General features: G+C 51.5%; 1 protein-coding gene across 1 annotated transcript in view; it reads left to right on the plus strand.

Moving 5' to 3' along the window:
• NFE2L3 (NFE2 like bZIP transcription factor 3) overlaps positions 1–25360 on the plus strand; it is a 31761-nt gene that overhangs the window by 1030 nt on the left and 5371 nt on the right. Inside the window, exon 2 of the mRNA XM_008261554.4 lies at positions 20139–20315. Coding sequence (XP_008259776.3) covers positions 20139–20315 — 177 coding nt within the window. The remainder of the gene's footprint in view (positions 1–20138; positions 20316–25360) is intronic.

The following is a 25360-nucleotide window of genomic DNA, read 5'->3' on the forward strand; positions in this document are numbered from 1 at the left end:
GTTGTAGAGGGTGCGGGAAAAGGGATCATGTTCGTTTTCTTGCCCACTGACTTTGGCCAGGGTCTCGTGGACGCTGAGGTGTCCTTCCGTGGGCCCCGTGCCCGGCCCGAGGTAGCCTGGGCGGCTGAAGAGCCATGCTCGGCCTGGTTTTATCCCAGCTGCAGTTCTTCACTGCTTGCCCTGCCATAAGGAGCGGTGATCAGTGGCCCCTTGGCTGCCAGCTGGAAGCCGGTCTGTGAACCTCCCCCCACCCATCCCGCAATCTTCCCTCCCTGGACCTGGTGTGAACCCTTCATTAGCATAAAGGAAACAGGTGTGTGAACCTCCAGCGGTGAATACGTTTCCCTCTGGTTTTGGGTGCAGAGCTTTCTGCACTGTGATTTCTTTTGGAAAGGAAGAGCCCAGAGATCAGTGATTTAAGTGCCTTGCGCTCCCCTGGCCGCTTCGAGTTCAAGGATACTTCTAGCTCCTCAAAAACCCAGCTTATCCAAGGCTCCTTGCCAGGGACCTTTGAAATGAATCCCGGCCCACACCTTGGTGTTGACACCTGGTGTCGATCCCCGAGTGCTCCGTGGGTGCTGTTTTGTGAAGTGCCGTCCTCTGCACAACAGCCGCTGGGGCCAAGCTGGTTGGTTTGCTGCTCTGGGTGTGTAGGCAGTTGCCAGACGAGCTGCTCCGCCCTCCGCCGGAGGGGTCATTGTGTCACAGTGCTCAGTGATTCACTGTGATGCCCATGTGATGCCTTCCTCTTCTTGGGGATCGCCACTCCTGGGGTGGGCTACGTGAGATGTTTGGTGGGCTCCTGTTATTTAGAACGAGCCGTGGAAGGCTCTTGTCCGCAGCTGAGTCGTCTTATCCGGACCTGTGGGTCCTCCACCCGCTGCTGAGTGGCACCTGCCACTCTGCTCCCTTTCCTGAGCCTGTGACCTGTGGATTCCGACCCAAAGCCCCCTCTCACAGATGAATGCCAGTCCCCCTGCGAAGTGTGCAGGGTTCTGGAGGGAGCCTGGCTGTTTGCTTTTCAAAGGCCTCTCTCCCCGCCTCAGCTGGGTGATACTTGGGTATCAGGTCATCCTTGGAGGCAGTTCAAGAGGGCCTTGGCCCAGCTCCCCTAAAGGAGAGGGTGAAGTTCATTCGGGGCCAGTCCCCTGGCAGTGCCCTCGCCGGCTGGGCTGGCAGGTGCACAGGTCACACACTTCCATGTCCGGTTTATGTTTTGAAGAACACAGCAGCACAGACAGGTCAAGGGCCTGGTGAAAGCCACACATTGATTAACAGCAGAAGTAGGACTAGAACCCGAGTCGACTCCCAGGTGGCATGTTAATGAAACTCCTGCTCTGTGCCCAGGCTCTCTGGACAGGCTTGCATGTGGGCTGGGGTGACTCAGCCATCTCCTAGTCCCCAGGACGACTGCTCTGTGATGCTGGCTTGACTTTTAAAAGCAAGCAGAGGTTACAATTTGGAGCTCTGCCTTTGGAAGAAAATGGGTCAGGCAAGCAGCAGTGGTGTCTGCAATCAGCTGGACTTGAATCTGGGAACTTCGCTTCCACCTGTGTTGTGCCCGCCCACAGGTTTCTTAAATCCCTTGCAAGCCTTCCTGCCACCCAAACTGTGGGAGAGCAGCGTTTGCCCCAGAGGGTCTCCTGCTGATTCCGTGGGGAAAGCCTTTGTGCAGGGCTGGCAGGGGCCTGGAGGGGGCGCTCTCCTTTGCCCTCCTTCCTCAGCCTACCCTCGGGCACCTGTCCCCACTCTGCTTCTGTGGGCTTGCTTACGTGGCTGGCCGGCTTGGTTGATTGTTGAGTGTGGGATGTGTGGGAGCCAGACTGCCTGGTTTTGAGTCCTAGCTCTGCCGGCTGCAGCTCTGTGACCTTGCACAGCTTTCTTCGCCTTTCTGTGTTTTACTCTGCTGACCTGCACGATGGGACTCAGAAAAGATATAGAAATATCTCATAGGGTTCATGTGGAGATTAAAAAGTTGCTTCCTGGGGCCAGCGCTGTGGCATAGCGGGTAAAGCCATTGCCTGCCTTGCTGGCATCCCATGTGGGCAATGGTTCGAGTCCTTGCTGCTCCACTTCTGATCCAGCTCCCTGCTAATTCCCCTGGAAAAGCAGCAGAGTGCTTGGGTCCCTGGCACCCATGTGGGAGACCCAGAAGGAGCTCCTGGCTTCTGGATTGGCCTAGCTGTGGCCGTTACAGCCATCTGGGGAGTGAACCAGGGGATGGAAGATCCTTCTCTATCTGCCTCTCCCTCCTCCTTTTTCTCTAACTCTGCCTTTCAAATGATTTAAGTTACTTCCATATAAAGGGCCTAGAACTGTGTGTATGAAGTCTCAGTGTTGACTTCAAAGAGGGAGCATAATGTCCTATAGGAAAATCGTCGTTGTTGCTTTTTTTTTGTCTTTTAAAGATTTAGTATTTATTTGAAAGGCAGTCTGACAGGGGAGAGAGGGAGAGACAGTGACAGAAAGAGAGCTTTCATTTGCTGGTTCACAAAATCCAGGAGCCAGGAATTCCATCCCAGTCTCCCACAAGGATGGCAGGGGCCCAAGGACTTGGGCCATCTTCTGCTGCTTTCCCAGGCACATTGCAGGGAGCTGGATCAGAAGTGGAGGAGCCAGGACTCCAACCGATGCCCTTATGGGATGCCGGCGTCACAGGTGGACGTGTAACCTGCTGTGTAACCACCCCTGTTGCTGGCTTTTAATAGATCATTCCTGTGGCTTGCGTTTGTGTCATGGGATATTCTCATTTTACGGTGTACTTTTCCATGCCTTTTATACATGTGCAGAAATACTTTGGAGTAGGGGATTTTCCAGGTGGCTGAAGAAGTGCCGCTGTGGTTTCGCTTCTGAGTGGGACTAATCCCTGTCTGAATGGACTCGGGTTCCCCAGGTGACTGCCTCAGCAGACCACAGCCATTCAGCGTGTTCCCCAAAGTCACACGCGGTCACACCAAGAAGCCAGTATGTGAACGCACCTCGGTGGCTGCCTACTGCCAGCCTCAGGATTTCAGAGCTCTGGTGTTGCACTTTGAAATCCACAGGACCTGTGGGCGTCTGATATGGTTCATGCTCTGCGACCGTGGCCTCTGCTGGCTGAGGGAGCCTGTTCCTCCTGATTTAGTGCCCACTGGGCTGGTTTTGTCAGGTCCCAGAACAAAACCCAGTGCTGTTAATGTGGAATTCTGAATGTAAAGGAAAGAGGTCCTTGTTGACTTGTTAAAGGAATTTTTTTTAAATCAAAGTCCCTTAATGCCTGGGCAATTGGACAGAGATGAAATTTCAGACACCTGCCTGTTTTTAATTCACAGCTATAGTCTTGTAATTACACTTATCACATGATGACCCAAGCTGCCAGCAGGCTTTCTTTTTTTTTTTTTTTTTTAAGATTTTATTTATTTATTTTAAAGTCAGAGTTACATAGGAGAGGCAGAGAAAGAGTCTTCCATCCTCTGGTTCACTCCCCAATTGGCCACAATGGCCGGAGCTGTGCCAATCCGAAGCCAGGAGCTTCCTCCAGGTCTCCCACAAGGGTGCAGGGGCCCAAGGAGGACTTGGGCCATCTTCTACTGCTTTCCCAGGCCATAGCAGAGAGCTGGATAGGGAGTGGAGCAGCCGGGTCTCGAACCGGTGTCCATATGGGATGCTGGCACGGCAAGTGGCAGCTTTACCCGCTATGCCACAGTGCTGGCCCTGGTTGTTTGCTTCTGAGGACTGCGGGAGAGTCTGTCCCACCACTCTGGCCTGCCTTTTGCTTTGCTGGCCGTCTTCCGTCTTCCTTGGCCTCTGCTGTGTTGCCCCCATCTCTGCTGGATCTTCCCATGTCCTTGCCCCTGCCCGTTTCCCCTTTTCGCATCAGCCAAGTCCTATATGGGTGCATGGGCTTCCACCTTAACCCACATCTGCAATGACCATTTCCTAATAAGATTACACTCTGCGTTCCTGGGGGCTAGGACTTCGGATGTGAATTGGAGGGTGGGCAGGCGGGCCCACATTAAATCTGCAATAGTCTCAGTCTTCCTGTCAGTTCTTGGGGGTGCTGAGCAAGTGGGTTCCAGCCATTGAAAGTGGTCAGCTGTTTCGGGAAGTGGCTGGCCTGCGAGTATGATCGTGTAGCCAGGGCTTGGGGTACACTCACGAAAATATCTGGGGTTTTGCTGACTTGCTGTGCAACCCTGGGGAACCTTAGTTCAACCCATCTTTTTCCAGTTAGTGCTTCACTTTGATTGGCAGCTGGCAGGGAAATTATCTCTGCAATATTTCCTTCCTCCTCCTGCTCCCTGCCCCCATCCTGATTTCTTCTCTTTCATTCTCCCTGCTTTTCTTTTCTTTTTTTTTTTTTTTTTAATTATTTATTAATTAAAGGCAGACAGTGTCAGAGAAAGGTAGTGTCAGAGAGAGCGAGCTTCCACCTGCTGGTTCACTCTCCAGATGGCTGCAACAGCCCAGGGCTGGGCCACACTGAAGCAGAAGCTCCATCAGGGTCTCTCACACGGGTGGTAGGGATCAAAGCACCTGGGCCATCCTCTGCTGCCTCCCCAGGCATATCAGCAGGGGGCTAGATTGGAAGTGGAGCAGCCAGGACTCCAACCGGACGCTGAGGGCTCACTCTGCTGCGTCATGGTGCCTGCCTGCTTCTGAGCTCAGGCAGTGGGCTCCTGAGACCCAGGCCCACCCTGGAGGCCGGCACGTAGAAGGCCTGCTGGGCCAATCTCTGCTCCACCGCTGGCTGGCTGTGTGATCTGCGGCACACTTCTTAACTTCTTGGGTAAGCTTGGGTTCCTGGTCTGTAAAACGAGGTGATGGGGCCAGCATTGTGGCACAGTGGCCTGAACCTCCACCTGCAGCACTGGCTTCCCATAGTGCCACCTATTCATGTCCTGGCTGCTCCTCTTCTGATCCAGCTCCCTGCTGATGGCCTGGGAAAGCACTGGAAGATGGCCCAAGTGCTTAGACCCCTGTACCCATGTGGGAGACCTGGAAAAATCTTCCGGCTCCTGGTTTTGGATTAGCACAGCTCTGGCTGTTGCAGCCATTTGGGGAGTGAACCAGCAAATGCAAGAGGTCTCTCTGTCTCTCCTTCTCTCTGTCTGTAACTCTACCTCTCAAATAAATAAATAAATAAAATCTTAAAAACAAACAAAATCCTGAGTGATTAAGCGAGGCTTAGGCAGTTGTTGGGAGAGCACTGGGATCCAGTCCAAGGAAAATTTAGCAGGGGTGGTATAAGGTGAGCCCTGTTAATTGAAATGAGGTTCTGTAACACCCCTCCTCAATTTACTCCTGTCCTTTCTGTTGCTAGAGGCAGGTTTCCAAAGTGTGCCTTGGTTCATGTCTCCACGTTCTTGGAGTCTGCACTAGCTCACCATTTCTTACTAAGTCACTATGTTGTCATCTAAGAGTCTACCTGTGGCCAGTGTGACCGACCCCTGGCTGGGCTTGCTGAGCTGTCACCTGCTTGCTTTCTTATTTTTTTTTTAAGATTTTATTTATTTTAAAGACAGAGTTAGAGAGGTAGAGCCTGAGACAGAGGTCTTCCTTCCACTGGTTCACTCCCCAGATGGCTGCAATGGCCAGAGCTAAGCTGATCAGGAGCCAGGAGTTTCTTCCAGGTCTCTCATGTGGGTGCAGGGGCCCAAGGACTTGGGCCATCTTCTGCTTTCGCAGACCATAGCAGAGAGCTGGATTGGAAGTGGAGCAGCCGGGTCTCAAACCAGCACCCATGTGGGATGCTGGCGCTGCAGGCCATGACTTTAACCTGTTGTGCCACAGCACTGGCCCCATCGCCTACTTTCTAACTAAATCCTCTCTCCCTTCCCACTCCTCTAGGAACCCCATGCTTTTCTGCCCCTTGACTTGGGCACTTTGGCCCGGAACGCCTTGCTTTCAGTCCTGCCCGCTCTCCTACTACTCAGTTCTCAGACACAGCTCCCTTTTCACCTCATCTACAGAACCGTTCCCGCCCTTTCCTCCCAGCCCTGCCTGCCCCCTGCAGCCTCTCTCCTGTAGAACATGGTGGCCTCTGCTGGGAGCTGCAGTGTCTCCAGCATGCACTGGGTCTCAGCTTTGACCTGCGGCAGCACCCAGGGACAGCTCAGCCCATGTCCATTGTGCACGCGCCATCCATACAGGCTTTGCATGGTACACAAGTGTGACTGTGTCTTGGAGCCTTCAAGGCCAGACTCCCAGCTAGCAAGGAGGTCAGACCTGAAGTCCTAAGGGGCCGTCTGACCATTGATGCCAGCTGTTTGAGGAGATGGGGATAGTGGAAAGCCAGCTCTCAGACTGGCACCATCACTAATCAGTGGGGAAACTTGGGTTAGTGACCTTGCCTGGAAAAGAACAGATCACTGTTTTTATTTTTCTTTTAAAGATTTATTTATTTGTTTACTTGAGAGGCAGAGTTACAGAGAAAAGCAGAGACAGAGAGAAAGGTCTTCCATTCGCTGGTTCACTCCCCACATGGCCAGAGCTGTGCTGATCTGAAGCCAGGAGCTTCTTCTGGATCTCCAATGTGGGTGCAGGAGCCCAACCACTTGGGCCATATTCTAGTGTTTCCCAGGCCATCAGCAGGGAGCTGGATCAGAAGTGGAGCAGCTGGGACTCGAACCGGCACCCGGATGGGATGCCGGTGCCACAGGTGGATGCTTAAGTCACTATGCCACAGCACCAGCCCCAAGTCACTTTTTTTTGTTTTGGTTTTGGTTTTTTGGTTTTTTTTAATTTGACAGAGTTAGAGAGAAAGGTCTTCCTTCCGTTGGTTCACCCCACAAATGGCTGCTACAGCTGGTGCTGCACCAATCCGAAGCTAGGAGCCAGGTGCCTCCTCCTGGTCTCCCATGCGGGTGCAGGGCCCAAGCACTTGGGCCATCCTCCACTGCACTCCCGGGCCATAGCAGAGAGCTGGCCTGGAAGAGGAGCAACCGGCACTAGAACCGGCGCCTATATGGGATGCTGGCATGGCAGGCGGAGGATTAACTAAGTGAGCCATGGTGCCGGCCCCAGGTTCTTAAGCACTAAGTAAACCACCCCTCCTGCCCATTGCAAGCCTTCAGCCATAAACACAAAGCCTCGCCATGGATGGCAGCCTGGTGGTAGCAATAGTTTATCCTCAAAATACAGTGCTTGGGGATCTGTGTTCATCTTCGCATACGTGTCTGGGCCGCTAGCACTTGCTGAGGCCTGTGCCTGGGGTTGTTTCTGGTTACATTGTAGGTGGCAGAGGATGGATGTGGCTTAGAGGCCGCACGTGCCCTGTGTAAGCTGGAAAGAACTGGGATCCCATCTGTGTCAGTCAGGCTCCTTCAGGAAAACCGGAAAGGCACAAGGTGAATAAATGCACACGCAGCTTTAACCTGGGAAGCTGGCCAGTCCGCACTGGGGAGAGCAGCCAGGGAGCCGAGCAGGGCACTCAGCAGGGCCTGGGACGTGCAGGCTTGAGGCCGACTCTCCTCTTCCTCTTCCGGGAAACCTCAGCTTTGCTCTTGCAGCCCCTCCGCGGATTGCATGGGCACAGCCCGTTCTTGAAGACAAGCTCCTGGTTGATGGTGGATGCTGCCCACTGCAGCAAAATGCCAGCGCGGCAACCCCAGGGTTAGGGTTTCACTGGACAACTGGGCCCGTAGCCTAGCCTGTTGACCTACGTAAGGAACCGTCGCACCATCCCAACCCTGGAGCTCCCTGGCAGCCTCCGTTAACCGTGGTTTCCCCGTTGGCAACCTTCTGGGAGAACTGCTCAACCTTTCTCTAGTTTCCTCAAAGGCAGGCCAATGACTGCATCCGAGTTGCCTGGAGCAGGGCCAGTGGAGCTTTTTAAGATGCAGATGGCCAGGCCCACCCCAGATTTGCTGAACAAGAACCTCAGGACACCCCCCATACCAACATGCCCCAAGGGGTTCTTGTGCTGGTCCAGGCGTGAGACTCTTGCCATAGCCTCTTGCTCAGGGCTTCCCAGAGTCCCGCAACCCCTGGATGCAGGGAGCGCCTGGCCCAAAGCCCTTCTGTGCATCTAGGCCCAAATAGCTAAAGGCCAGGGACAAAGTGACCTGCTTGGGCCCAGGTGTTTTGAACTGAACCCCGGGGGTCGGGGGTTGGGGGCTAGCGTTGTGGTGTAGCAGGTTAAGCCACTGCTTGCGGCACCAGCATCCCGTATCGGAGCACTGGTTTGAGATCTGGCTGTTCTGCTTCCAATCTGGCTCCCTGCTGATGCGTCTGGGAAAGCACAGAGGATGGCCCCAGTGCTTGACCCCTGCCACCAATGTGGGAGATCCAGATGGAGCTCCCGGCTTCAGCCTGGCCCAGCCCTGGCTGTTGCAGCCATTTGAAGAGTCAGAGGATGAAAAATCAGCCTCTCCCTTCTCTTCCTCCCTCCATCCTTCCCTCTATCTCTCTCTCCTCTCTCTGTCTGCTTTTCAAACAACTAAGTAAATCTTTTAAAAAAAAGTTGAAACCCAATTTCTCTAGCTCTTTTTATCATTTTCTCTGAACGAGGGTGGGGTTGGGTTAGGGGATGTAAAGTAGCTTGCAGAAAAAATCCAGCAGTGAGTGCTCAGCTGGCTTGCAGTTAAATGCAGTTTCAAACTCCTGCTGCAGTCCTGGGGCAGGCAAAGCTATGGTGCAACCGCCCACAGGAGAGAACTTCCTGCAGTGTCCGTGTCATGCTTAGAGCCCGAGTGACTACAGGGCCTCCATGTGAACTAGTGCAGCTGCGGTTTCTGCATTTTTGCGTGTATCTGCCCCAAAACCTGTGACGGGATAATTAAGGGAGGGTTCCAAGGTCCTGGTGATGGAAGAATGCGGAGAGCTGTTGAAACTGGGAGTCACTGTGGTCCTCTATGCATGGGTTGAAATTGAAATTTTCCATAATAAGAAAAATAGAAGAACATCATGCATCTGTCCTGCCTGCTGGGCCACTCTAACATGAAATAAATGAATCATAAAAAAATTTTCCCCCACCCCCTCTGCCTCCCGGGAAGGTTACTTGGTAGCAGGTAGAGTGCTCCATTTAATGGCTGAACCTGTGGGTCAGTGTCCGTGGCCTTGTGTCAGGGTGGCTGAGGCTTCCATTTGGAACCACACTGGTTATTTTGAATTCAATTGGGGTTTCAATCCTTGGAGGACATCTGCCTTTTTTTTTTTTTAAGTTTTATTTATTTATTTATTTGAAAGGCAGAGTTACAGAGAGGTAGAGAGAAAGAGAGAGGTCTTCCATCCACTGGTTGGTTCACTCCTCAGATGGCTGCAACAGCCAGAGCTGGGCCGATCCAAAGCCAGGAGTCTCTTCGGGGTCTCCCAAGTGGGTGCAGGGGCCCAAGGACCTGAGCCATCTTCTGCTGCTTTCCCACGCCATAGCAGAGAGCTGGATTGGAAGTGGAGCAGCCGGGACTCAAACCAGCGTCCATATGAGATGCCGGCGGCAGCATTACCCGCTATACCACAGCGCTGGCCCCTGTGGTTTTTTTTTTTTTTTTTTTTTTTTTTTTGCCTCCTCTGGGGGTCCTCTGGCGAGTTTTGCCTCTATCATGTTTTTCTAGGGAAATGTCAAGCTGGTATGGCAAGTGGGGAGAACGGACACTGGGTAATGAATCCCTGTCCCTGTCCTTCCAGCTCCAGCAATTACCAGCTCCTGCCCAGTCTTGGTTCCTCTGTAGCTCCTGATGCTTTCCCTCTATTATTTTGAAACACCCCAGACATCATTGCTTGTGATTCTCATGCCAGCTCTTCGCAGGGACTTAGCCAGAAGGAAAGAGCCCAGCTTGGTTCCTGTCTGCCTCTTCCCTCTCCTTTGGTGACTTGGAAAGCATGTAACGATTTCCGCATAGACCCCTAAATCCTAAGGACCCCCCTGCACATAACCGCAGTGCCATCAGCGCATGGCTGCAGGTTGTTGGGTCCAGATGTCTTGTGTATGGAGTTGAAGCATTGGTTTGGATCAGAAGCCAAATGAGATCCGAGCCTTGCCACGTATGATCCGGACAGGCGCTGACTCCTGCTGGCAGGCATGTGGCCTGGGGGAATATGGGGGTGCCCGCGTGAACAATGTGGCGGCAGGAAGCAGAATTCAACCTAGATGGCCCAAATGGGCAGATGGACCTGAAAAACTTCTTGCAGCCACGTGGACAGGAGCAGACAGGGTGTTGTCTGGAGACTCCCCCCGCCTCCCCCAGTAGGCAGGGAATTCTGCACAGAGGGGACTGTCATTGTGATTCTGGGGCGAGAAGTGTGAACCCCTCCTTTGCCCACCCTCAGATCCCAGCCAGCATCTGCAGTGGTCAGCTGCGTCTAGGGGCTCGCATATGGACAGTGGCTCACAGGTGGCTGTGAAGTGGCCAGATCCCGCTTCTATCACTCACTCTCACTAGCTGTGTGACTGAAAGCAAGTTGCTTAACCTCTCTGTGGTCTGTAAGAGGGGACAACAGCAGTGTGTGCCTTGCAGGGATGCTGAGCCACTTATACAAGGTACATGGTGGCTGGCCCGACCACGAGCGCCCCATGAGCACCAGCTGTCATTATCAGAAACTGCTAGTACAGCTCCCCAGGGCTCCCCATCTCTCTAGCTTGATGACTGCAGCTTGCCTCCTGCTGGACAGCTCCTCCCCCAGTGCCTCTTCCTGGGAAGTGCGCTCTCTCCCCACCCCCATCCACCGAGTGGGGGTCCTCCTGTCTCACAGACCCCAGGGCTGGGTTTGCTGTAGGGACTTCCCCATTCTATCTAACGGAACCGTTGCTGGAGTTTTCTCTTTCCTACTGGTTGACCAGCTTGCCTCCTGCTCCAAGGCCGCCTCACTGCCCCTCCCCATGACCCCACCCACAGACCCCACGCTATTGTCTTTGAAGCTTCTCCAGCCCTAAAGGTCAGAGCAGGTCTCGGTGCCTCCTCCTGGGGTGAAGACATCAAAGGACCAGCTGAGCTGCTGGCTGCCGGTCTCGGAGCCTGTCTCGGAGCCGTCTTCCCCAGCTGGCTTGGCTCGCTCTCCACTCCGGCCAGGTCCCGGCGTGTGGCTGGCGATGGGGCCTCAGACTTCACCAGGAGGAGAGCCAGGCTTTGTGCCGCCTTTGCCCTTCCCACTGCCATGACTGACTCTGGAAATCTTCCTGCAAGCCCCTGTCCTGCCCTGCTCCCTCCTGGACTGGGGAGGGGTTGTGGCGGAGAGCAGGTGCTGTAAGATGACAACCAGTAGGAAAGAGAAACTCCAGCAACGGTTCCGTTAGATAGAATGGGGAAGTCCCTACAGCAAACCCAGCCCTGGGGTCTGTGAGACAGGAGGACCCCAGCTGCAGAGGATGGGGGTGGGGAGAGCACACTTCCCAGGAGGAGGCAGTGGGGGAGGAGCTGTCCAGCAGGTGCTGGGGCTGTCCGAGTGGCTGGGGTTTCAGTTGTGATCAGGTGTCCAGCTCTGATGGCTTCCTGTGGACACTTCTTAAATTGGTCTCAGCCCTGTGAGGGTAAAAATCACCTACACACAAATCAAAAATGACTTAATGATGGGTTTAGCTTACCCATTCTCTAAATTCAGGGCATGGACCATAAGTCTCCAGTACAGTTTTACAGCAGTGCTTGTAAAACACATGGACTCCATCTTCGCTCCACGCCACTGAGTTGGGAAAAACAGGAAGAGGAGACAGCAGGTGGTAATTACTGGCTACCAGGGCCGGGTCGCCTTCTCTTCAAAGTTAGTCATTAATTGAACTTCAGAATGAAAAAGGAGTGGTAATGAGTGCTTATGGAGCATCTTACAGTGTATGAAGGGGCTTTTTCCAGTGAATGAGCCAAAGTTGTCCTCTCCTTTCACAGGTGGGGAAACCACGGATCAGAGAGGTTTACAACTGGCCTGGGTTACAGAGCCACTGGGATAGGACAGGCCTTTGGCATCAGCCTTTGGAACCTGGCCCTCTGCCTGCTCTGCGTTTGGGGACCCTTTCTGCTCTGAAGATACAAATATCATTGCGAGGCCTCTATCCCTCCATGCCTTGGTTCCAGTCTCTCCTGCCTCCCCAACCCTGCTCAGGCCCCATGACTGTCACACGTGGGTGCTCCGGGGAGCAGGCGGAGAGTGGGTCAGTGCACAGCTTGATCCAGGAGAGCTGGGGGGGGGGGGGGGATGAGGCTGTGGCATGAGACAGAAGTCATGCCGTGACTCAGGCTAATGAGGCCAGGTGCTCTGGCACTGAGCCAGGATGACCAGGGCACGCCCCCGCCCCCATCATCCTCACCAGATCATTCGTGGGATGTGGGTGCCTGGGACTGGCGTGACCTTAGGTGAGGTGGCTCCTGTGGCTGCTTGCACCATCACGCACCCCTCCTCCCCCGGGGGACGTTCTGCCCAAGCCTTGCTGCTTATTGTGTGGGCTTCTGTGAGTTTCCTAATAGGCTACACACGAGAGGAGAGTGAACACGTGAAGGCTTATCTGAGAAGATGCTTGGTAACTACCTAAGGCTGTGCAGGTTAAAGTATTTTTCTATCCGAGTCTGGAACTGGTTAGCGCGCGTCAGCTGGCTGTCAGGATGCAGGCTGGCATGTGGCTCCTCTCTTCCCTGTGGCTCAGACAGTCCTGGTTTGTGCTCGTTATCCAGCTTAATTTTTTTTTTTTTATTTGAAAGCCAGAGACAGCATGTTCCCATCTGCTCATCCACTCCCCGACATGCCTGCAATGACTGGACTTGGGCCTGACCAGGCCAAAGCCGGGAGCTGGAAACTCAATCCAGGTGTCTCACATGGGTGGCAGGGACCCAGTGACTTCAGCCATCACCTGCTGGGTCCTAGGGTGCGCGTCAGCGGGAGCTGGAGTTGGCCACTCCCACGTGGGATGTGGGCGTCTTGAACACTAGGCTAGACGTCTGCTCCCTTCCCGCATCGTTGTTAATAACCCTCCCCCAGGCGTGCTGGCTTGGCAGTGAAGTGTGGCTGCTTGGAGTGTCAACCGCACAGGGCCCTCCCAGGAGACCGGGTTTCCAGCACTGAAGTGACCCCCTTGACATCTGCCCCCTGCCTCTCTCCACCTGGCCAAAGAGGAAGCGAAGCATAAATCCCTCCTGCGGCTGCCACTTTGCACTCTCCCTGGCTCCCGCATGTCCTCATCTTTAAGATGAGAGGGCAGTCAGAGCGGCTGCTTCTATCCTCATCTTCTTGCACAAGTTGACATCTGCAGGATGGTAGCTGCCGACGAACTGAGCCTTTATCCTTTGAGTAGTCAATACTAAGGAAGGAAGGAGGGTGGGCGCTTGGCCTAGTGTTAAGACTCTGGGATGCCTGAGTACAAGGACTGCTTCCACTTTTTATTTTCAGAGGAGAGTGCTTCCACCAGCTGGTTTACTTCCCCAGATGGCCACAGCAGCCTCTGGGCCAGGCCGAAACCAGGAGCCTGGGGCTCCATCCCATGCTGCCATCCAGTCTCCCACAAGGCTGGCAGGGGCCCAAGCACTTGGGCCGTTCTCCACTGCCTGCCCAGGTGCATAAGCGGGGAGCTGGATTCCCAGCCGAGCAGCTGGTGTCACAAGCTGCTTAACCTGCTGGGATGACTTGGCCCCCGTTCCTGCTTCCGAAAAACAGCCTTCAAAATAGGGAGCAGTGGAGCTTCTGACTTGTCTTCAGAATGTATTCGAGGATTTGCTAACAGGAAGATCCATCTGTTCTTATTTTCTGCAGTGTCTTTGCTCTTCTGCTCTTTAGCTTGAAAGTTCGTGGGGACATGGAATTGACGCCTCAGTCGCCCCCTTTCAAAGTCTGCCTGCCGCTGGCCCTTGCCAGGCCGTGCCGCGGTGCCCAGGACGGACCCTGCTCTGCAGCCAGCTCTCCTCCTCAGTCATGGCCTTACAGATGCCCTGGTGCCAGCCTTTATCGAGATGCGCCATCCACGACTTTGCTCGCTCTCACTCTCCAGTTTGTCAGCTCCCACTGCAGTCTTCAACACGGTCTCATTGGCTTCTCGCCTGCACGGACTTTCCCAAGTCCAGCAATGGCTGCCTTTGCCGCCGCAGCAGGGGAACACTTTGTGCCCTCATCCGGTGCAGCTTCGGAGCAGCGGTTCCACACGATGCTCCCTCCTCTTGGAGTCCAAGACACCACTGTCCCCGGGGTCCCAGACCTCACCGCCTGCTCACCTCGGCGGCTTTGCTGGCTTCTCTGCTTGATCGCTGCAATTGCCCCTGGCTGGGAATCTCATCAGTTCCCATGACCTTGATTTTTGTAAATCTTCTGTTTTTAAAGATTGATTTGAAAGAGTTATGGAGAGGGAGAGAAAGATCTTCCGTCCTCTGGTTCGCTCCCCAGATGGCTGCAATGTCCAGGGCTGGGCCGGGCTGAAGGCAGGAGCTTCATCCGGGTCTCCCACATGGGTGGCAGGGGCCCAAGCACTTGGACCATTTTCCTCTGCTTTCCCAGGATATTAGCAGGGAGCTTGATAGGAAGTAGAGCAGCTGGGACTTGAGCTGGTGCCCATGTGGGATCCCAGTGTCACAGGTGGTGGGCTTACCTGCTCTGTCACATGTGATCCCTTTAAAAAAAAGAAAAATTTTTTTTGAAATGTTCCCAGTAAACACCTCCGGTTCAGACCTTGCCTGAAAATTCTGGAATCTGACCTCAGCAGTGTAATTGGTATGTCCACCTGACTTTTCTCATCTTAAACCTAAAATAGCCCATGGCATCCTTATTGTTGAGACATTAAAAGCATTCCCATAGAATTCACAAGCAGACAGGACAGCATTGTGGCACAGTGGGTTAAGCTGCCGCCTGCAGCACCAACACTGGCATCCCATCTGAGCACCTGTTGAAATCCAGCTCTCTGCTAACGCAGGTGGGAAAGCAGCAGCAGATTGTCCAAGTACTTGAGCCCTTGCACCCACGCGGGAGACCCAGATAGAGTTCCGGGCTCTTGGCTTTGGCCTGGCCCAGCCCCAGCTATTTTAGCCATTTGGGGACTGAACCAGTAAATGGAAACTCTCTCTCTCTGTAACTCTGCCTTTCAAATTAATTTTTAAAAAATTCATGAGCAGAAATAATCGTCCCTATTTTTTTTTTTTTTTTGACAGGCAGAGTGGACAGTGAGAGAGAGAGACAGAGAGAAAGGTCTTCCTTTACCGTTGGTTCACCCTCCAATGGCCGCCGCGGCCGGCGCGCTGCGGCCGGCGCACTGCGCTGATCCGATGGCAGGAGCCAGGAGCCAGGTGCTTTTCCTGGTCTCCCATGGGGTGCAGGGCCCAAGCACCTGGGCCATCCTCCACTGCACTCCCTGGCCACAGCAGAGAGCTGGCCTGGAAGAGGGGCAACCGGGACAGAATCCGGCGCCCCGACTGGGACTAGAACCCGGTGTGCCGGCGCCGCTAGGCGGAGGATTAGCCTAGTGAGCCGCGGCGCCGGCCTAATCGTCCCTATTATTTAATGGTATTTTCTAAGTATAACCAAAGCAATCAGAAAAGAAAAAGAAATAGGAAACTTAAATGTTGAATAGAAAGAGATGAAAATAATTCTTAGATTGATATGTCCATACATTTTGGGAGAAAGAATATGATTAATGGGCAATTTAATGGCAGGAATTTCTAGGTTAACTCTGCTGTTGCCTTGGCCACAGTGACTTTGCTATGTAAGGATTTGTAGGGTAACCTTTTAGTTAAAATTAATTTAAAACTTAAAACAAATTGGAAGAATAGCATATATTCTTTAGTAAGATTTACCTGTTATTTACATTTTTCCCATTTTATATTAATAACATTGCAATTAAAATAATTATACCTATCTGGAAGCTGGCCTTTAGCTTAGTGATTAAGAGGCCTGAACCTTGGAGCTGCTGTTATGTATAACAAGTTAAGATGCTGCCTGCAGTGCCAGCATCCTATCTGGGCACTGGTTCATGTCCCAGCTGCTCGACTTCTAATCCATCTCCCTGCCGATGCGCCTGGGAAAGCAGCTTGGGCCCCGTCACCCATGTGTGAGACCTGGATGGAGCACTTGGCTTCTGCCTGGCTCAGCCCTGGCTGTTGCAGCCATTTTGGGAGAGAACCAGCAGATGGAAAACCTCTCTCTGTCTCTCCCTCTCTCTGTAACTGTGCCTTGCAGATAAATAAAGTAAAATATTAAAAAAAGCCTGACTCCCATGTTGGAGTGCCTGGGTTCAATTCCCAACTCTGGCTTCTGCCAGTGTAGACCCTAGGAGGCAGCAGTGATGACTCAAGTAATTGAGCCCCTGCCATCCACATGGAAGCCCTGGGTTGCATTCCTGTCACCAGCCCCGCCAACCTTGGCCGTAGCGGGCATTTTGGGAGTGAACCAGTGGATGAGAGCTTCCTGTTGTGTTCACTCTCTCTGCCAGATAAACTTGAAAATTATACCTATTCTCTCTATATATATAGCTATAGATCATCTTTTTGTTCTGAAACATTTAATGGTGAAGTCACTGCATCAGTATATACAAGACTTTAGTGTCTTATTTCCTAAGAGCAATGGTTTTCTTTTATTTGACCAGTTACCAAAATCAGAAAATTTGACATGAAACAGACTTTTTGAAGTGGTCTTATATGTGTGTCCTGTGTGTTCTATTTACCCACATATTACAGATGAACTAAGAAGGCCTGGCTTCATGGTTCTAAAATCATGAGATTTAAATTTTAAAAGTTCCTCTGACTACCAACAGCGAATTAGCTGCCACAGGAATCCAGCTTTGAACTTGATTATCTTTCTCGCCTAGGCAAGAGATGAGCGGTCATGACTGGTGAGCTGAGAGAGGTCACCTTTTCCCTCCTTCCCACACGTGGATGGGAATCGGCATTGTCACTGCAGGGAAGAACATTCTGTCGGTAGGATCCTCACTGAAGTGTTAGGAGGTGCGGTGCAAGGGTTGAGCCATTCACCAAGTAGCTGCTCAGGATCTGTTATGTGCCAGCCTCTGGGCACACAGCAGGAACCAGGCAGAGTCCCTGCCTTCAAAAGAGTTGCACTCTAGTGCGACAGCAAACAAATATGGTAAGAGATCTGCTGACACTCTATGGAAAAAAACAAAGCCAGCCAAAGCCGATAGGTAGGGAGAGGGGCTCTGCTCCACAGGAGCGATTAGGAGAGAAAAGCAGGGTGGTGATATTTGAAGAGGATGCTGGAGGAAGCCGCAGGGGCAGGAGCAACCAGTCCAGCCACAAGTGGGGAGCTCAGGTGGGGCTGGGGAGCAAGCCCTGGGGCATGGCTGTGTTTAGAGATGGGGGAGGTGAGGGATCGATCGGCAAGGGGAAGTCCACTCTGACCCCAGCCGGAAAAGCTGCAGCCAGGAGGCTGCTGGACCCCATGGGCTGAAGCTGGAGAACCCATGGATCTGAGAGACTTCTGGGCCATGGGCCGTGGAGCGGTGGGAATAAAGTCCACATTGGAGCAAGGTCGAGAGGGGACACCCTGAGTCCTGGCAACTCCTGGGAGGGTTTTGTTCAGAGAGCGAGCGGGAAAATGCAGGGGGATCTAATGAGCATGTGGAGTGGGGAAGCAGGCAGTGGTCTGTGTGGGTAGGCTAGTGGGGACTGTGCGGCAGACAGGAAGCAGCCACTCACACAGGTTGGGGAAGGATCGGGTGGCACAGAGCCACTGAGAGCCACAGGCAAGGCAGAGCCTCCTAGGCTGCTTTTTCCGCTCCTTGCTTCTGACAACTTTTAATTTCTGTTCCTTTAACTTCCACTTTTTTTTTTTTTTTTTTTAAGATGAACATATCTGTGGTTTGGGTGGGGACAGGGTGCTGTCCTTGAGTGAGTCCACGGTGCCACGTTTCTGGAAGTCAGAAATGAAAAATGGACCCTTCAGAAGTTTGCAATGTTGTGAAGTTAGCGGGGAAGAGTAACACACAGACAGCTTTTAAAGCCAGGGCAGGGTGAGGCCCACACACAATCCTGGGGTTGGGCCCTTCCAAGGCGACCTCAGGTGGGCTTCAAATTCAAAAAATTCTATAACAGGCTCCTTTCAAAGCTGATCATTCTGTATAGCCTGCGAATGGTGTTATAAATACCCAGATGACCCTGGGCAGAAAAATGGTTGCCGGTCCTGAAACAGCATGTGCTGAATGGTCATGATTTGCGTGTTTTAATTACTTAAGTCTATTTAATTCAAAAAAGTGGGGGGCCGGCGCTGTGGCACAGTGGGTTAACGCCCTGGCCTGAAGTGCCAGCATCCCATATGGGTTCAAGACCCGGCAGCTCCACTTCCTGTCCAGCTCTGTGCTATGGCCTGGGAAGGCAGTAGAAGATGGTCCAAGTCCTTGGGCCCCTGCACCCATGTGGGAGACCCAGAAGAAGATCCTGGCTCCTGGCTTTGGATCGGCGCAGCTGTGGCTGTTGCGGCCATCTGGGGAGTGAACCATCGGATAGGAAGACCTCTCTCTCTCTGTGTAACTCTGACTTTCAAATAAATAAATAAATCTATTAAAAAAAAGAAAAGTGGAAGGACTCAGCTGGGTACACAAGCAGAGTTGAAGACATCTACTGAGAGGCAAACCTTTGGCCTACCGGTTCAGACACTCATTAAGACACCCATATTCCAGGCGTCTGGCTTCTGTTCTGATTCCAGCTTCCTTTTTTTTTTTTTTAGATTTATTTTATTTATTTGAAAGCATTACAGAGAGAGGTAGAGCCTGAGAGAGAGTAGGTCTTCCATCCACTGGTTCACTCCCCAGATGGCCGCCTTGGCCGGAGCTGCGCCGATCCGAAGCCAAGAGCCGGGAACTTCTTCCGGGTCTTCCACGTGGATTTTCCAGATCTGAGAAGAATGTCTTTGGTATTTTGATTGATATTGCATTGAATCTATAAATTTCTTTTGGGAAAATGGACATTTTGATGATATTGATTCTTCCAACCCATAAACATGTAAGATTTTTCCAATTTTTTGGTATCCTCTTCTATTTAAGATTTTGTAACTATCATAGAGATCTTTGATGTCCTTGGTTTATTCCAAGGTATTTGTTTTTGTAGCTATTGTGAATGGGATTGATCTTAGCAGTTCTTTCTCAGCCGTGGCATTGCCTGTGTATACAAAGGCTGTTGATTTTTGTGCATTGATTTTATATCCTGCTACTTTGCCAAACTCTTCTATGAGTTCCAGTAGTCTCTTAGTAGAGTTCTTTGGATCCCCTAAATAAAGACTCATATCATCTGCAAAGAGGGACTTTTTCCTTCCCAATTTGTATCCCTTTAATTTTTCTTGCCTAATGGCTCTGGCTAAAACTTCCAGTACTATATTGAATAGCCATCTTCTACTGCTATCCCAGGCCATAGCAGAGAGCTGGATCAGAAGAGGAGCAGCCAAGACTAGAACCGGCGCCCATATGGGATGCTGGCGCTTAAGGCCAAGGCGTTAACCCACTGCACCACAGCGCCGGCCCCTCCAGCTTCTTTCTAATGCAGATCCTAGGCGGCAGCAGTGATGGCTGAAGTAGTTCAGTTTCTACCACTCACGTGGGAGATTTGGATTAGTTCTGGCCTACTGGCTCAGGCCTCAGCCAGGCCCCAGCCCCTGCAGGCATTTGGGGGAATTTTATTTAACATTAAATTTTTTAAAAAAGATTAATTCTTTGAAAGGCAGAGATGGGGAGAGAGATCTTCCATCTGCTGGTTTACTCTCCAAATGGCTGCAACAGCCGGGGCTGGGCCAGGCTGAAGCCTGGAGCTTCATCCAGGTCTCCCAAGTGGGCGCAGGGGCCAGAGCACTTGGGCCATCTTCCACCACTTTCTCTCCTCTCACTAGGAGGGAGCTGGATCAGAAGTGGAACATCCAGGACTCAATATGGGATGCTGGCAGCTTAACCTTCTGTGCCACAGTTCTGGCCCCCACGTTAGCCTTCACTTTAGCTGTTTGATCTGTTTTCAACAGAGACAGCATAAATAAAACCTGCCTACTGGTGTCTTGATTTCTAATTCTAATTTGCAAACCTTTTGAATTCTAGAGCTTGGGAAATGCATATGCAGTAGTTTAAATTCTACAGATTAGAACAGCCTGTCTCAGAGTGAGTAGTTAAGCACAGGACAGAAAGCTGACCTTTGTTTCAGAATTAAGTGTGTGTTTGATAGTGAAATGCCAGCCTTGGAGGTTTTCATGACCACAGAATGGTGTTATAAAGCCACTCGGCTTCTCTGTGAAACTGGGGTTTCTCCTAAGCCCATTTTTGGTTACTTTGACAGGAGAACGACTTGCTAAGAGAGAAGGGTGAAGCTGTGGATTGCGGCTCTCAGCACCAGGAAGATGAGGCAAAGGCGTCAGCCCAGGAGAGGCCACGCCAGCAAAAGACTGCAGATGGCAACAGAGCAGCAGCTAAAGCTGCCTGGGAGGCAGAGGCAGGCAGTGGCTCTGGAAGTGAGGTAAGCTCAGAGCATCTCCCAGCCTTGCCGCCTAGGGTCAGGTGCACTTTGTGGTGTCGACGATCGTCTTGAGAATGGAGTTGACACCTAAAACTATTCTATTGGCAGATCTGATAGGTGAAACACAGGATTTTTTTTTTTTTAAGCGCATTAGCCTTTTTTGATTTACAGAAGATGATATTATCAGCCCATGGGTTAAACTCGATTTTGTCTGTGTCCACCCACACCTCGGGGACTTGCCCACGGAGTTTGCTGGTTATGTTTGCCAAGACAAGGGAAGGCGAGATGGCTGGCTTTGTCCTCCTAGGCATGACCCTCCCACGAGGTGGTGTCTGCCTCAGCCCATCCCTGTGGCCTGGGCCACCTAACGTCACATCAAACATCACATCAAACATCACTTGACTTGGAGTGAAATCAGAAACCAGTTTTGTCCTCTGCCTGGCCCACCGCTCCCCTGGCCGCTGCAGGTGCTCAGGGCAGGCCCTCTGGTCATGCAGGTGCAGCAACCGCCAATATTGCTGATGCAATTTAAACGCTGAACTAAGGTCAACTTCTGCCCTCTTCCTGTCTCAGCTGCTGCAGCCACCAGGTCCGGCTGGGGTGGAAAAGGGGGTGTGCGGCTGCTCCAGGGCCCCACTTTGCCCCCTGCTGTCATGGAGGCCGCTCTTCTCGGGTGGGGAAAACCCAGGGAAGGATCACTTTGGGGAGACAGTGCCAGGTCAGTAATGGTCCCCTCAACTCCAGGACACATCTCCAATTTTGCTGTTGGGTGGGCACTGTTGCTTCCCAGAGCCCTTCCCTGGGTAAGGGCAGCTGCAGCTCCATCTTCAGCCCATCCTGCAGGATTCTTTCCATAGGCCCCAGCATCACTCCCAGGTCACCTGGCCTGGGAAGCACACTTCTCATCCCCAGGGTGCAGCCTTCGCTTGGCCCGCTGCCTCCTGTTCCTTGCCGCCTCCAGCCACAGGGCACATGGAGACCAAGTTGCGGGGAGCATCCCCCAGGGGTTCTTCCTGCCACTGTGTAGGAGGCGAGAGCCAGGGGCACAGGACTCCCCACAACGAGCCCTCCCATCTCCACCTCCTGAGCCAGCCTCCACCCCATGACAGCCTTCAGTCACAGCCTAGCAGTCTGTAAATGCACAGGTGTTCCACACCTACCTGGGTCCTCCCAGCTCCACTCTGTGAACCCCTACCCCGGGCAGGACACTGGAAGAACCACATCTGCTTCCAGACGCTCACTTTCTCAGTGCCTCCTGGCCATCTTTTAGGGACAGGATGTCTCCCAGTGCCTCTGCCACCTGTTGAACACCCCATTGCCCATCCCCTTACACTACTGGGTGCTTTTTCTACCTTTGCCCTCACTTGGCCTTCCAGAAAAGCAGTGTGTTCTGCCTCACTGTAGCAACCAGTTCCCCCCCGGACGTGTGGGGCACTCAGAAGCTGCTAACCGAGATGCAGGAGGGAGCACCCTTGGGAGGAGTTAACATGCACTTTGACATAGGACACGCATCAGTTTGGACACAACTTTACAGAAGCACATTAGTCATTCAAAGCAAGGCATGTGTGCCTTAGTTCTTAGCAGGCTTGGCGCCTGTGTACCCCATGTTCCTAGCATTTGCATCCCATCTCTGCTTGGCAGACAGTAGTTGTCAGAGCAGCTCTGGCAGTGTATTTGCTCCTTTCCTGAGATGTTACTTCGCTGCTTTCCCTGGCTGTTGAAGAAAACAAGGGCGTTGGTCAGGGCATTTGCATCCCAGGTGACCACCCTGGAAGAATACTTAGGACATTCGGTGTACGTGCTTAACTCAGACAGTGACTTCTTTCCAGCCCCTCTCCTGGACCCACAGGCTGTTAATGGAGAGAAGCCCTCCTTTCTCTAAAGAGAAGTTGAACTTCATGTTTTAAAAGAGAACTCTTGGAGCCGGCGTTGTGGTATAGCAGGTTAAGCTGCCTCCCACGATGCCGGCATCCCCTCTGGGTGCTGGTTCATGTCGTGGTTGCTCCACTTCTGAGTCAGCTCTTTGCTAATGAAATGTGTGTGAAAGCAGTGATGGCTCAAGTGTTTGGGCCACAGCCACCCACGTGGGAAACCCAGATGAGGCCCTTGGCTTTGACCTGGCCCAGTCATTGTGGCCATTTGAGGAGTGAACCAGCAGATAGAATTACAAGAGAGACAGAGGGAGCTTCTGTCTTTCAAATAAATAAATCTTAGAAAAAGAAACCCTCTTACACATATCCACTATGTTCTTTGAATATCCTAGTTTTCCGAAATGCAAGGAATTCTTGGACTAAAATAAAACTGTCATGTGCACTTAATTAATTTTTAAAATTTATTTGAAAGGCAGTGACAGATCTCCCATCTTCTGGTTCACTCCCCAAATGGCCTCAACAGTATGAATGTTCCAGGCTGAAGCCAGGAGCCAAGAACGCCACCTGGGGTCTCCCACATGGGTGGCAGGGCCCCAAACTCTTGGAACATCAACTGCAGCTTCTCAGGTACATTAGCAGCAAGCTGGACTGGAGAGCAGAGTAGCTGGCACTTGACTGGGCACTCCAGCATGGGATGTGGGTGCCGAGAGCTGTGGTTTAACCAGCTGCATGGAAACAGAGCTCCTCGGTGCTGCTTCGCTCTCCTAATGCCTGTGGCCAGGGCTGGGGCCTAAGCCCGAAGTCAGTGTACATCTCCCATCTGAGTGGCAGAAACCCAATTGCTTGAGCTATCACTTGCTGCCCCCCAAGGCTTGCATTAGCAGAAAGCCTGAGTCAGGAGCCACAGCTGGGACGCAAACCCAGGCACTCTGATGTAGGATGTGGGTGTCCTGTTAGGAAGAATAACAAAAATCTGGCTTAATTTCCTGGGAATTTGGATTAAACTCCCAGCAGAGAATAAAGCTTTGGGATTAATTTTGAGGGATGATTAAAAATAGAGATGAGGGCGTGCTTAAGCAAAAGGCCAAGGAATAGGAAGGCCCCACCAACTACCAACAATCACTGCCACTGAGATAAGGAGTCTTGGGGGTGGGGGAGTCGTGAGAGCTGGGAAGCTCAAGATCAGCAAGAGCTGTTGTCTCTAAGGGAAGCTGTCCTCTCACAGCCTCCCATCTCACCTGTTTGGACCATCACCCAACCTGACGGGGGAGGAGTTAGCCCCTCAGATAATGACATTCATTTTAAGCAGAATGCTCTTCATACCCATGCTTCTATGTTCCAAGTATTAAGGCTTCCTTTCTGCACATAACAGGTTTTACCCACCATTAAGGATTGGTTTTGTAGATCTGTGTTTGTCACCCTTTCTCAGCAAAGCTTGATCCGTGAGGTCATAAATAAGTAATAGAACACTTCTGAAAGCTGACAAGTGAGGAATCATTTTCCAGCTAAAGAACGAGAAACTTACTGACAAATTTAACTAAAAGTCAATAAAGCATCCACAGAAAACTCACACAGAAAGCCTAATGTATTATGGACCCTGAAAGCATGGCTTCACAGAGCCCAAGTACTTGGCAAAAATGGAAACAAAGTATCTGTACACACACACACACACACAATCCAACATAGGGGACGGAAGTGACAGAGTGGGCAAATTTGATAATCAGGCACCGCAGCCCAAGACTCCGAAGAGGAATCAGAACAAGTCAGGAGGGAAACATGGGTTGAGTGGTTGGGAGAATAGGGCAGTAAGGTTCCCATTTAAAGCTCAGAATTCTTGAAGGGTTTTCCAGGAAACAGGGACTGGAACAACTTTATTCATCCTTTAGAAATCAGGACACCGAGAATAATTCCAGGGTCTGAACCCACACTGGTGCCACCACCAGGAAATCCTAGTGTAAAACCGTCTCAATAACTGTTGGTGTGTGGGCTTCCTATAAAAACAGCTCCCAACAAAGCTGAGCTCACCTTTTAAAAATGACAGATGACACGAAGAAACAGCCAGCATGCACGAAAAATGTCAAGATCATGTTATGAAAACAACTCTGTAAAACCAAGACATTTATTCAAGATGGAATCGAAGAACAGACTAGCATAAAGTGTGAAGATGCCAGATGAAGTTCTATATACAAGAAATGTAGTCTTTTTAAAAAATTCAGTAAAGGGGTAAATTGGGAGTAAAAGTAATTAATGTATTACAGAAGGATGCCAAATACAAAAAGTGAGACAATGATAAAGTGAAAGAAATTTTTTTCTAATGGTAGTTCCAGAAGCTAAGAGATATTTAAATGTTTATGGCAAATTATTTCTGGAATTAAAATGGTCCTCACATTAAGAGGATCTGGAGCACTAAGCACTGCAAGACAAACTAAGGCTGGTGCTCTGGCGTAGCGGGTAAAGCTGCTGGTTGCAGTGCCAGCATCCCATATGGGTGCAGGTTCAAGTCCCAGTTGCTCCACTTCCGATCCAGCTCTCTGCTGTGGCCCGGGAAGGCAGTGGAGGATGGTCCAAGTGCTTGGGCCCTGCACCCACATGGGAGACCAGGAAGAAGCTCCTGGCTTTGGATCGGTGCAGCTCCAGCTGTTGTGGCCAAGTGGGGGAGTGAACCAGAGGATGGGAGACCTCTCTCTTGCTTTCAAATAAAATTTTTTTTTTCTTAAAGTTGATAGGCATATATTGCTGTCGATAGATTTGCTAAGACAAAATCCTGAGGGGAAACATTAAGCCTGATATTTTAATCAGTTAATAGTTCTAGGTATAGAAACTTAGCCACTCTAAAAAGAGCAAAAGCACATGAATTCTCAAAAACAATCTAAACCCTGAAGGCAGGAAGGAGAGAGGAAGCAATAGGCTGGTAAAACACTTGGGTATACATGACTATTAAAAAGTACATAACCCTCTAAACAATTGAGGGCTGCCTATGGTAGGACACACTAAGCTGGAACAAAAATATACCAGACAGAAATTATATGGGCAGGAATGGTGAAATGGCTTTGTTTAGCAAAGACATAGACACTAGCTTTTGCCTTTAACTGGAGTAGAGGTGGGCATTGTGGAACAGGAAGGTGCTGTTTGGCTACACCTGCTTTTGCCTTTCATTTCAGTGCCTGGTCTGAG

This window comes from Oryctolagus cuniculus, chromosome 16 (assembly GCF_964237555.1).
Source record: "Oryctolagus cuniculus chromosome 16, mOryCun1.1, whole genome shotgun sequence".
In the NCBI taxonomy this organism is placed as follows: Eukaryota; Metazoa; Chordata; class Mammalia; order Lagomorpha; family Leporidae; genus Oryctolagus; species Oryctolagus cuniculus.